The sequence below is a fragment of the Rattus rattus genome, chromosome 11 (assembly GCF_011064425.1).
Source record: "Rattus rattus isolate New Zealand chromosome 11, Rrattus_CSIRO_v1, whole genome shotgun sequence".
Classification (NCBI taxonomy): domain Eukaryota; kingdom Metazoa; phylum Chordata; class Mammalia; order Rodentia; family Muridae; genus Rattus; species Rattus rattus.
In genome coordinates this window covers 4857314-4869594 of record NC_046164.1, presented here as the reverse complement: position 1 = coordinate 4869594, position 12281 = coordinate 4857314, and the positions used below count along the sequence as shown (strand labels likewise).

Below are 12281 nucleotides of genomic sequence, written 5' to 3'. Positions count from 1 at the left end.
ATGGTGCAGTATATAGCTCCGGTGACTATATCTGTGTGTACAGATATAAATTATTCTGTAGAGACATCTAGTTTGGCTCAAACCTAGGGGAACATTGACTTTTTCGGTGAGGCCCCTGAAGCAATGATCCAGTCTCAGAAAACTGATGTTTGAGAAATCCAGTTTGACATTGTTTTTATCACAAAGACTACCATTAATCAAGCTCAGGAAACTGGATGCCAGCTTACTAAATCAGATAAGATTGCCACAGGAACAGACTGCATAATGTATAATAATAATTTTGACCATGTGGAAAACTGGGTCAGTGTGAGGTGCTAGCATCTTGGTAATCTTTCTTACTGCTGTGACATGACATAATGACCTCAGCAACTTCACGAGGGACAGGTGGATTCTGGCTCGCAGTTTGAGATCACAGTGCATGGTAGCAGGGAAGCCATGACGGCCAGCATGTGGGGCAGCAGAGCACGCTGCATGCAGTCAGGCCACAGAGAAAGGAACCTGTGCTCAGCATGATTTCTTCCTTTTATTCAGTCCAGGGCCACAGCCCATGGGATGGAGCCCCCCACGTTCAGGGTAGGTCTCACTCCAGTTAGGTGTCTCTGAAACTGACCTTACAGTCTCAGCCAAAGATGTATTTCCTAGGTGATTCTAAATCCCTCGACAGTCACTACTAGCTGCCACACACATTTCACGTTCATTGTGAATCCAAAACAGACAGACAGACAGACAAACCCCAAACCGTACGAGGAACATGATAGAGACTAAGCAGGCTGTACTTAGAAATATATAACAACTATCAATAGAAAGGGGGTCCTAAATTTGAAAGAACAAGGAAGAATATAATGGAAGGGTGGGAGGGAGGAAAGGGCAGGGGAAAACACGTACTTGTAGTCTCAGAAAAGACAGTTTCTTACCAGTGAGGCTGAAATGCTTAATTACGGGTGGCTAGACTCTTCGTCTCTGTGCTAAGGGTAGGATTATGAATGAAATCAGTATATGGCCGTAGTGTTGGCTTTGTTTGTTTTCTTTCTCTTGTTGGTTTGTTTTGTTTTTTCCAAGACAGGGTTTCTCTGTGTAGACTTGACTATCCTGGAACTAACTCTTTAGACCAGGCTGTCCTTCAATTCAGAGATCCGCCTACCTCTGCCCGCTGAGTGCTGGCATTAGAGGTGTGCACCAGCACCACCTGGCCATCAGTGGCTGGCTTTGTGTTGAAGAACATTCCAGTGTATTCTGCTCACATACACTTCTCTTTCCCTTTATTTTCATTCCCTTAGGAATGATCAGCCCATATTTAACTATCCAGTCTGCCTTCAAAGTGTGGGATTTTAATATTGACGGCTTTTGTGTTCTGAGCATTTCTGTATCTATGCAAAATGTTTGATTTTGTTTGTTTTTTTTCTAATTAAACTTGTTTTAATGAATCCCAAAATTCTGGGACAGTTTTGGTCGAGTTGTTTTCATTAAAATGTACTGATTTTGGGCTGGAGAGATGGCTCAGCAGAGCAGTTAAGAGCACTGGCTGCCCTTCCAGAGGACCAGAGTTTATTTCCCAGCACCCACATGGCAGCTCACAGCTGTCTGCATCTCCAGTTGCAGGGGATCTGACACCTTATATAGACATCTAATGTTTACATCTAATGTAAGGCAAAACACCAATGCAAAGAAAGTAAAAATAGATAACTTGAAAAAATGTACGGAGTTTGAACACTAATAACTTAAAACTGCCATGTATGGACCATAAAACATCCTCCTAAGAGTAAGCCAGATTCCAGCTTCCTGTCAGAAGAGTAATCACTCTTCTCTAATCTCTGCAAGCTCTCAAGCTATGTGAGCTTGTGTCAGCCCACTTCAGGGTGTAATTGGTTTGGCTTGGACGATCCGGGATACTGGACTCTCTATCCCTTTCTCTCCTCCAACTTGTACCAGTTAGCCTCATTCCAGCCCTCTGCAAGTCTCAGGGTCGTCGTGTGGTACCGTGTTATAGAGTATGTAAGATAGTTTATATGGTGTCCAACACACACACGGCCAAGTGTCTGCTGACGTGGGCGTGCATTAAACCCTAGCGCAGAGCTCACCTCCTCTATGAGTTTTCCTTGACTGTCTTAGTTTTCAGCAGTTTGTTTCCGATCTTGACAGTAGTGAGGGACTGAGAGTTGTCTGTTGGTTAACGATAGCGAGCTTCACTCAGGATCTTTGCTAGTTTAACGAAGCTTAAGACGTGAGTGTTCTCAAGCCCTGGAACAATGTTCTATGTGTTGTATTATGGTACTGCTTGTGGCAAGTACCCCAATAAATTATTTTTTATTTAACATCTTATGCTCTATGGATTCTTTTTGTCTTAGATCATACACAGAGATATAAAACCCGAGAATATATTAGTCTCACAGTCTGGCGTTGTAAAATTATGTGACTTTGGATTCGCACGGACATTGGCGGCTCCTGGGGAGGTTTACACTGACTATGTGGCCACCCGGTGGTACAGAGCTCCAGAACTGCTGGTCGGTGATGTCAAGTACGGCAAGTAAGAGTCAGGAATGACCGGGCGTGGACACCGGCGCTTTGAAAGTGGCATGTGTTTGTCATAAATGATCCGCTTAACACTGAAAGGAAGGCCTGGGTTCAGTGCTGGTTACTAAGTGAGTTCTACTGACCCTCAGTGCTTTCTCCTTGAAAATTCTTTAGAAGGTTTACAGTTCCTGTAAGGCTTTTCACAATCTTTCTTCTTTGATATCTCATGGTTGAAGTTTCTGGAAATCTCACTTATTAAAATAGAAGGCTAGAAGTACCTTCAAGTGACAAGACCTACTACCATGCCTTTCAAAACCAAAACTGACAACCTGGTGAAGTACCAAGAAGATGCAGGCCCAGGGCAGAGGTCAGGAGGCCATGCCTTTCATCACGTAACTTTTCGTTTGCAGGGCTGTTGATATCTGGGCCATTGGTTGTCTGGTCATTGAGATGCTTATGGGGCAACCACTATTTCCAGGAGAATCCGATATTGATCAGCTACATCATATTATGACATGTTTAGGTAAGATTATACATCTGTGCTTTAAATTTTACAGGTTTTCTTCCCCTGTGTGTGTGTCTGTTGTTGTTTAAGTTGCTCACATATTAAAGATAATGCTTATTTTAGGTGAAGGTAGGGAGCAAATAGGAAACACACATGAGCCGGTTTCCAGTTCTTTGGGCTCAGTTCTCTCCTAAGGTACATATCTCAACCCTCTTTGACCACCATCCCACAAACATGGATCAGGTAATGTAGTTTGTCGAGCCAGGTCGGCAGTTTGTAAATGACTCAATTCGGCTAATCTTTGTAATTCTCCTTATGGTTAAAAGATGTGGGTTGGGGATTTAGCTCAGTGGTTAGAGCGCTTGCCTTGGAAGCGCAAGGCCCTGGGTTCGGTCCCCAGCTCCGAAAAAAAGAACCAAAAAAAAAAAAAAAAAGATGCACCAAACCTAATAGAAAAGAATTCCAAAAGATCGCCATGGCCACAGCCACGGGGTTTGCTATCATGGGAGTCACTGGCTTCTTTGTGAAACAGATCCACATTCCTATTAATAACATTATTGTGGGTGGCTGAGTCCTTTCTCATTGTGGGACTAGTGAACCAATGAGAGAGTGACAAACTCATGAAGTAAAAAGTTGCCTGGGGGAAAAAAAGGAAACACACACACACATATGCACAAACCGAACACATACACATATCCACATGTACATATGTACACACATACATGCACACATGATACACACACACACACACACACACACACACACACACACACACACACACACTGACCCTCTAGAAAGGCTGATCAGTGTAAGAGAGAAGGAAGTGGTTGTTGAAGATAAGTAAAATTATAAATCTAATGGAAGGAAAATTAAAAAATGCTATTAACAAATGTTATATTAGCATGCAGTCAGCTACCTTGAAGTTGCTCAAAGTCACTGCTGATTTTAAAATGTGGCGGAGTGAAGCAGGCTCGTGGGCCAGTGATAACGCTGGGATTAAGAAGTTTTTAGAGCTCAGGAGGTCGAGGACCGCTGCCTCGCGGCTGTCATCATGCCACAAAATGAATATATTGAATTGCACCGCAAACGATATGGATACCGTTTGGACTACCATGAGAAAAAGAGAAAGAAAGAAGGTGGGGAGGCCCATGAACGTTCAAAGAAAGCAAAAAAAATGATCGGCCTGAAGGCTAAGCTCTACCATAAACAGCGCCATGCCGAGAAAATACAAATGAAAAAGACCATTAAGATGCATGAGAAGAGAAACACCAAGCAGAAGGATGACGAGAAGACTCCACAGGGAGCAGTCCCTGCCTACCTGCTGGACAGAGAGGGGCAGTCAAGAGCAAAAGTACTTTCCAACATGATTAAGCAGAAGCGGAAAGAAAAGGCGGGAAAATGGGAGGTCCCTCTACCCAAAAATCGTGCCCAAGGAGAAACAGAAGTATTGAAAGTTATTCGAACAGGAAAAAGAAAAAAGAAGGCACGGAAGAGAATGGTTACAAAAGTCTGCTTTGTTGGTGATGGTTTTACAAGAAAACCACCTAAATATGAAAGGTTCATTAGGCCAATGGGTCTACGTTTCAAAAAAGCCCATGTCACACACCCTGAGCTGAAAGCTACCTTTTGCCTGCCTATACTCGGTGTGAAAAAGAATCCCTCCTCCCCATTATATACAACCCTGGGTGTGATCACCAAAGGGACAGTCATTGAAGTGAATGTAAGCGAGCTGGGCCTTGTGACACAAGGAGGCAAGGTCATTTGGGGAAAGTATGCTCAAGTTACCAACAATCCTGAAAATGATGGGTGCATAAATGCAGTCTTGCTGGTTTGACAGTGACATCATACAAGTCATTCCACTCACTATGGGAGACTACAGTGTCAGGAAAACACCATCGCTGTGATCTTTCTGAACTACCAATCAGCCTTACTCCATGTGCAGTCATCAAGAAGTATTTATTAAATTGTAAAGGAAAACAAAACACTGCCCAATTTTACAGGTAAAAAAAAATAAAATGTGGCAAAAGTCATAACAAGGCAGTGTAGTGAGAACTCAGAGTAAGTCAGAAAATCCTAGTAACCTGGAGCCTGGTTCTGAACCATTCTCACCTCCATCCCCTCAACAACAAAGATGTCCTCATCACTTTTCCCCTGGGCCGGTGAGCATTTGGTGAGATCCAGCCCTCCTCTTTATCCTCATCTTCATCTCCAGGAGAAGACGAGAAAAAGACAAGATAGCTTAATGTTGCCTTGCATTTGAATTTTAGGTTTTTCTTATGTTTTCTGAGACAAGAGTCTTACTGTGTACCACAAGGTGTCCTCAAACTCTCTCTCCTTCTGCCTAAGCCTCTAAGTCTTGACTGCATCAGCCTCCCAAAGGCTGTGACCATGGCTGTCATCACCACACCTGTGACCACAGATGTGATACAGATGCTCTGGCATCACCGTGTTTGTGAGCACAGATGTGCTTCACCATGCCTAGCTAACCAGATCTTGCCTTTTGTTCTTAGTGCTTTGGATAAAATTCTAAAGCTGGACTCTGAGGCTTACATTTGTTAGATTATGTAATTCACTTTCTAAGATAGACTTTAAAATGGAAAAATAGGAGGGCACTTGGGATAATATTTATTTCATTTTAAGTTTTTGAGTTTAAGAATTTATGAAGTATATGATTTCTTGTGGTAGAATTTTTATATGACTTGTATCATAAGGAAGAGGGAGAAACAGATTTCATCTGTACTGATGCATATATTAATCTTTTCACTATTTCATCAGTATTGTACTTATTTATAGTTTTAGTATAATAAAACGTTTGTAAAATTTAACTTTTTCATTTATACAGATCATGATATAATAGGTATTAAAATTGAGATAAAGGTTAAAATGCTCAAATCTAAACTTAGATATAGGTATACAATCTGTTGAGCAAAAATGAAATTCTTATTTGGAGGAAGACTTACCTAAAGTAGATTTGTCCGTGTAGCTGTATCTTCTTTGCTTTGGGGCAGAATGGAACATTTTACTGGTGGGAGTTGTAGTACTTCATCTAGAGTGGCACAAGATACCTTTCACCTGTCATGTCTTCACAATTAATTCTGCTTATAGCTGTATTTACTTTTTTAGATGAATGTTTCAAAATCAGTGTTCCTCTCCCTGTGCTGTCCTGTGTCAAGACACTGTAAAGACTTCCAAGTGCCACTGTGTCGACAGGTTTGTCTCCGGTTATTTTGCTGACAGAATCTTATGCTGCGCTGGCTGTTTTCACCCTTTCCTCTCCACCACCTCTCTCTCCACCATTTCTCTCATCTGTACTGACAAGCATCTGCACTGTGCTCTCCTCCTAGGTAATTTAATCCCAAGACACCAGGAGCTATTTTATAAAAATCCTGTGTTTGCTGGAGTAAGGTTGCCTGAGATCAAAGACATAGAAGCAGAGCCTCTGGAGAGCCGCTATCCGAAGCTCCCTGAAGTCGTGATCAGTTTAGCAAAGGTAACTGTACCTTCCCTTCCTCTCTGTGGTGGGGAATTTGTATGATAGAGACTTGGTTCATGTACGTCTCTCACTCCGTCTCTCTCCTCTCTGTATCTCTCCCTTCCTGCTTTCCAACTTATCTTTCAGGTCAACAATTTCCTCTGGTGTTTTTAAATTTTGTACACTAAGAAAAGGTTTAAATAATTTGTTACGTTGCTAGAGATACTTCAGAATAAAAGCCTTAACTCTCCTTCCTTTATTTTTGAGATTATTATCATAATATATCATTTCTCCCTTCCCTTTCCCTCTGAATCTTCCTTGCTCTCTTTCTCTTCGGCATCTCTTTCCATTATTGCTATCATATGCATGTGTGTGTGTGTGTGTGTGTGTGTGTGTGTGTATATATGTATATATATATATATATATGATTTCTAAATATAGCCTGATCAGTCTGTATAGTCTACTCATGTTGTTCTAAGGCTCACCATTTGGTATTGACTAACCAGTTGATGTGCTCTTCCTTGGGGAAAACTGTTTCTCTGGCTCTCCATGTTCCTTAGATGCTTATAGTTCTTTGTGTAGGCTCAAGCTTGCAGAGTCTGAAATTTTCATCTGTCTTAAAATTTCAGAGAACATTTCTAATATACTCTAAGTTTGAAAACATTCTTATTTAAAAACATAAAAACTGTGTTTTATATGGAAATGAAAACTAAAATAAGAGAAATAAATGTAAATAATTAGGAAAATTAATATGTAGGGCATAAGTTTGTAGGCTCATAATTAGTGCTATTATCCTGACATATTTTGCTTAGACATTGGATTTGTCAAAGCTAATTTACAAATTACTGTTGCTTTTATTTGTATCTAATTTAGGAAGCTCTTGGGGATTTCTACTGCATTAAGTTGTCTCTGAGAGTTGACCCTTTAAGGTTGTTAGTTCAGAACGTCATTGTTACTAATTGCTCAGGGACTGCAAAACAGTATCCTTAAAGTGCAAGGCTCATGCAAGCATTTACTTGATGATTTCTCTGTCTTTAACTCACTAGAAAAGTTTAGATAGGGGCTAGAAAGATGGCTGTCAGCAAAGTGTGTGCCATACCTCGCATAAAAGCCGGGGTGCTGGTTGGAGCTGCCAAACTGGAGACGTCTGGAATCATCTGGGAGGAGGGTCCCTTAGCATGTCTAGGGTGACTACATTACTTGAGGTAAAAAGACCCGCTCGCCCACTGTGGGTGCCATGATTCCCTGGGCAGGGGTCCTGGGTCATAAGAGTGGAAAAAGCAACTCAAGCTAGCATTTGTTACTTCTAACTGTGCGTGTGCGACATCTCCTAACAGTGCCACTCCCCATGGCCGCTTCAAGCTCCTGTTGCCTTGACTTCTTCATGATAGACTGCATCTTGAATTATGAGCTAAAATAAGGACCCTTTCCCTTAAACTGGTTTTTTGTTTTTGGTTTTTGGCTTTTTAATCACAGAAACAGTGAAGGAAACTAAGACACTGGGCATGTCTGTAATCTCCAAGCAGTGCAGGGGTCAGGGAGTTGAGGGCTGGGGAGACAAGGAGATCCCTATGGCCTAGCCCAGTTGGTGAGCTCCAGATTCAGTGAGAGACTATCTCAAAGATGCAAGGTGCAGAGTGATAAAAAAAAAAAAGAAGGGCTGGGGACTTAGCTCAGTGGTAGAGCGCTTGCCTAGCAAGCGCAAGGCCCTGGGTTTGGTCTCCAGCTCCGAAAAAAAGAAAAAAGAAAAAAAAGAACACTGCACATCAGTGTTGGGCCTCCACACACCACAGACACACTCGGAGATAACGATGAGTTATAGTAAGTTTATAGGATAATGCCTGTCTTTTTTCCCATTTAATCCTCTAAAAGATTAAAAGTTTTTTTCTATTTCTTCAGCCTCCCTCCTTTTCCCTCCCTCCCTCCCCTCCTCCCTCCCTCCCTCCCCTTCCTCCCTCCCCTCCCTCCCCTCCCTCCCTCCTCCCTCCCCTCCTCCCTCCCTCCTCCCTTCCCTCCCCTCCCTCCCCTTCTCCCTCCCCTCCCTTCCTTTCTTTCTCTCAATACAAGGCTTTAGCTGGGAGGTGGTGGCACACACACCACCCAGCACTCCGGAGGCAGAGGCAGGTGGACCTCTGAGTTCGAGGCCAGCCTGGTCTACAGTGTGAGCTCCAGGACAGCCAGGGCTACACAGAGAAGCCCTATCTTGAAAACAAAACAAAACAAAACAAAACAAAACAAAACAAAACAAAACAAAAAAGTCTTACTATGTAGCTTTGACTGGCATGTAACTCACTGTACAGACCAGGCTGGCCTCAGTCTCATAGAGAGCCACCTGCTCCAATCCGAGTGCGGGCATCAGGGGCTGGAGAGGTGGCTAAGGGGTTAAGAGCACTGGCTGCTCTTCCACAGGCTCTGAGTTCAATGCCAGCAACCATATGGGGGGTCATAAAAATATGTAATATGATCTAATGCTCTCCTCTGGTGAAGACAGCTACAGTGTACTCACATACATAAACATGTAAATCTAAAGAAGCAAATCTTCCAAGTGCCAGTATTAGCAGTGAGTGCTGAACTAAAGGCATGCACCACCATGTCCTGCTATCATTTCTTTGATAATTTAAATTAGGATATTGTCTTGGTTAGGGTTTCATTGCTGTAAAGCGACACCATGACCAACGCAACTCTATTATAAAGGCAAATATTTAATGGGGGCTGACTCACAGCTTCAGAGACTTAGTCCATAATCACCATGCAGGAAGAATGGCAGCCAGACATGGTGCTGCAGGAGCGGACAGATCTGCATCTTGCTCCAAAGGCAGCCAGGTGGAGACTGTCCTCTGCAGGCAGACAAGGGCTTGAGCACTTGGAGGCCTCTACACTGACACACTTCCTCTAGCGAGGCCACATCTCCTAACAGTCACTCCCCATGGGTAAGTGTATTCAAACCACCACAGATGTAAAGACAATCTATAGATGGCTCAGGCTGACCTGAGTTCAGTCCCTGGGACCTACATGGTGAAAGGAGAAGACCAACGCTGCAGGGTCCTCTGACGTCCACAAGTGCACTGTGCCTCGTGTGCATGCACACAAGATACACACCCACCTACACACAGAAACGGAGCAATGAATGTAATTTTTTAAAAACTAAAAATAGGAAAATCTCTAAGTTGCCATTGGTTTATGTTGTTTTTGTTTGTTTTGTTTTATGTTTTTGTGTTTTTGGAAGAAGGTGTTGTTGTATTACTCAGGCTGGCCTTGAACCTATAGCCCATTCCCCAGTCTCCCAAATGTTGGGAAAACAAGATGTACTACCACAGCTGACAGTTGTTCTCGTACTTACTCAATCTTCTTTGTTTAAACCCTGCACTCTGTTGAAGGAACCAGTTTGTGTTGTATAACAACCCCTATGGTGGAGTCTGACTTGTTCTGCTGCCTGTATTTTGTATAGACAGAGTTAGAGGCCAGAATCAATTTTTTTTTTCTTGGAAAGACCGCTTCTTAGTAATTTGTGCATTTATTTGCATCTGTCGATACTGAATGCCTGCTGGGTCTGTTTTGGGGACATAGAAACCTCTGGTGGCCACTATCATAATCTGTGCCTTATTCTGTGAGGAAGAAACCTAATGTAGACAGCTGTTCCTGAGGAAGACTTTTGTGTGTTCTTAATTTTTCAGAAATGCTTGCACATTGATCCAGACAAAAGGCCCTTCTGCGCTGACCTTCTACACCATGACTTCTTTCAAATGGATGGATTTGCTGAGAGGTACAGTGCTGGCCTGAGCTCTGCAGGCTGTAGGGACCAGGGTCAAAGGGCAGGCTCCACAGTCACAGTCTTATTTGTCATTACTCCTTTTGCAGGATGTCAGCCTTGGCAGTAACGCAGTCCCCAGGTGGTTCCTATGTGTACTAGACGGGAACTGCTGGATTTCATGAAGCAGACTCTTCTGTCTTCATGTGGTGACACCCACTGTTCAGTCAGGTCCCTAATCTCTGTGGCGTTGCTGCGTCTGTGCAGTTGCCCTTTCCTGTCGCTGCCTGTGTGTGTCCATGTATGTCTGAATTCATGTATGTGCACACAAATGAAGGTTCTCTTGGGTCAGAAGAGTTAGAGGTAATGCTGGGCCTCCCGACATGGAGCTGGGAGACTCAGAACTTCTGCGAGAGCAGCATGCATTCATAACTGCTGAGCTGTCTCTCCGGTCCTGACGCTCATCACTCTGCAGATCTCTTAAACAATCTAGCTTAACACAAGACATCTGCATTCTTACATTTGATTTCATATTAACTTGTGAACTTTGTATGTTATTTTTGTTTGTGTGTGCGTGTGCGTGTGTGTGTGTGTGCGTGTGTGTGTGTGTGTGTGTGTGTGTGTGTAATAGTCTTTGAGGTAATTTAGTATTCCTTGATTCTAGGTCAAACTTTGATAGTATACCAGAACTTGGCAGTTGTCATTTCTGCCTTCTATCTTTTTCCCCTCTGTTCCTCCTTTCTTTCCTTTTTTCTCTTTGTTTTGTTATTCAGGGCAGGATCTTGCATCCTACTTGGCTGATGTGAAACTCGCTAGGTAGCCTATGCCTCCCCTCCTTGACCTGTGAGTGCTGGGATTTACAGGTGGATGACACCATGCTTAGCTGTAGTAGCTCCTTTATTTAAAGTTTGTGTTCTTTATGTTGAATTTGTGCGTGTGCGTGTGTGCGTGTGTGCGTGTGTGTGTGTGCATGACTGTGTGTGCCTGCGTGTGTGTGTGTGTGTGTGCCTGCGTGTGCTCACAGAGGCTGGACGATTGTGTTGGATGTTGTGGAGATGGAGGTGTAGACGGTTGTTTCTGCCTGGAGGCTGCTGGCAATCTAGTGTGGGCTCCCTGGAAAGCAGCTAGAACTCTTACTGCTGAAGCCTCTCTCCAGTACTTCTAGGAGTTTCTAAAAGACTGGTTGCAGTGTGAAATCTGAGCGGTGTCATCGAATGAACTTGGCTTTTTCTGTTGCATTAAAATCTATTTTTGTCTCATCTTCTGACCTGATGTCTTATCTGTGCACGCTTTTATGATATACTCTCACTGTTTGAAACATATTGGTACTGTTGAACTGTGTGGACCTTGAAAGTGTAGTTTTTTATATAATATAAAAAATTATGCTCCATTTTACCAGAAAACCTTTGAACTATTGAAAGACCTCTAAGATCCCATGTTAACTGAATTGTATTTTTTTACATGAAAATTTGAATTTTATTATTTACAGAAATATTTTCAGTTGATTTCCTTGTAATGAGTAGCTCACCTTGTTTATTTTCAAAGTAGAATGTCTGGCACATTCCTATCTGAATTAGCATTTTTTTTCTGTTAGTCGTTCAAGTGAAAAATGTGTGTGGCTTCACTTGTGTTGGGCCACCATTTGAGTGTTTCCCTTAAGACAACCAGTACAGCCTGTGGTTCTTGTCGTCTTGTCATGTAAGCTGAAGAGAAATGCTGTGCAAGGTCTTATTTTAGCTTTAATGAAATGGACCCTTTTACTGCTTCACTCTGAGCATCCTTAAGTGGCCTCCCCACAACAGTGAATGTGAGCACCCCCCCAGTGAATGTGTGAGCACCCCCCCAGTGAATGTGTGAGCACCCCCCCCACACACAGTGAATATGGGACACCCCCCACACACACAGTGAATATGGGAGCACCCCCCCACACACACAGTGAATGTGTGAGCACCCCCCACACACACAGTGAATATGGGAGCACCCCCACACACAGTGAATGTGAGCACCCCCCCCCACACACAGTGAATATGGGAGCACCCCCCCCA

At 43.1% G+C, this 12281-nt stretch overlaps 2 protein-coding genes and 1 pseudogene across 7 annotated transcripts in view; all 3 read left to right on the top strand.

The window, feature by feature from the left end:
• Cdkl2 (cyclin dependent kinase like 2) overlaps positions 1 to 12281 on the top strand; it is a 34673-nt gene that overhangs the window by 9004 nt on the left and 13388 nt on the right. For all 6 annotated transcript variants that reach the window (XM_032916030.1, XM_032916026.1, XM_032916029.1 and 3 more), the window contains exons 4-7: positions 2346 to 2524; positions 2922 to 3034; positions 6361 to 6506; positions 10163 to 10251. In XM_032916030.1, the coding sequence (XP_032771921.1) occupies positions 2346 to 2524; positions 2922 to 3034; positions 6361 to 6506; positions 10163 to 10251 (527 nt within the window). The remainder of the gene's footprint in view (positions 1 to 2345; positions 2525 to 2921; positions 3035 to 6360; positions 6507 to 10162; positions 10252 to 12281) is intronic.
• LOC116912122 lies at positions 3251 to 3890 on the top strand (annotated as a pseudogene).
• Positions 3981 to 5011, top strand: LOC116912121 (ribosome biogenesis protein NSA2 homolog). The gene has a single exon (XM_032916031.1). The coding sequence runs from the start codon at positions 4068 to 4070 to the stop codon at positions 4848 to 4850; it is 783 nt and encodes a 260-aa protein (XP_032771922.1). The 5' UTR covers positions 3981 to 4067; the 3' UTR covers positions 4851 to 5011.

Excerpts from the sequence above, each read along its gene's own strand:
- LOC116912121 (XM_032916031.1), top strand. The coding sequence starts at position 4,068 with ATGCCACAAAATGAATATATTGAATTGCACCGCAAACGATATGGATAC.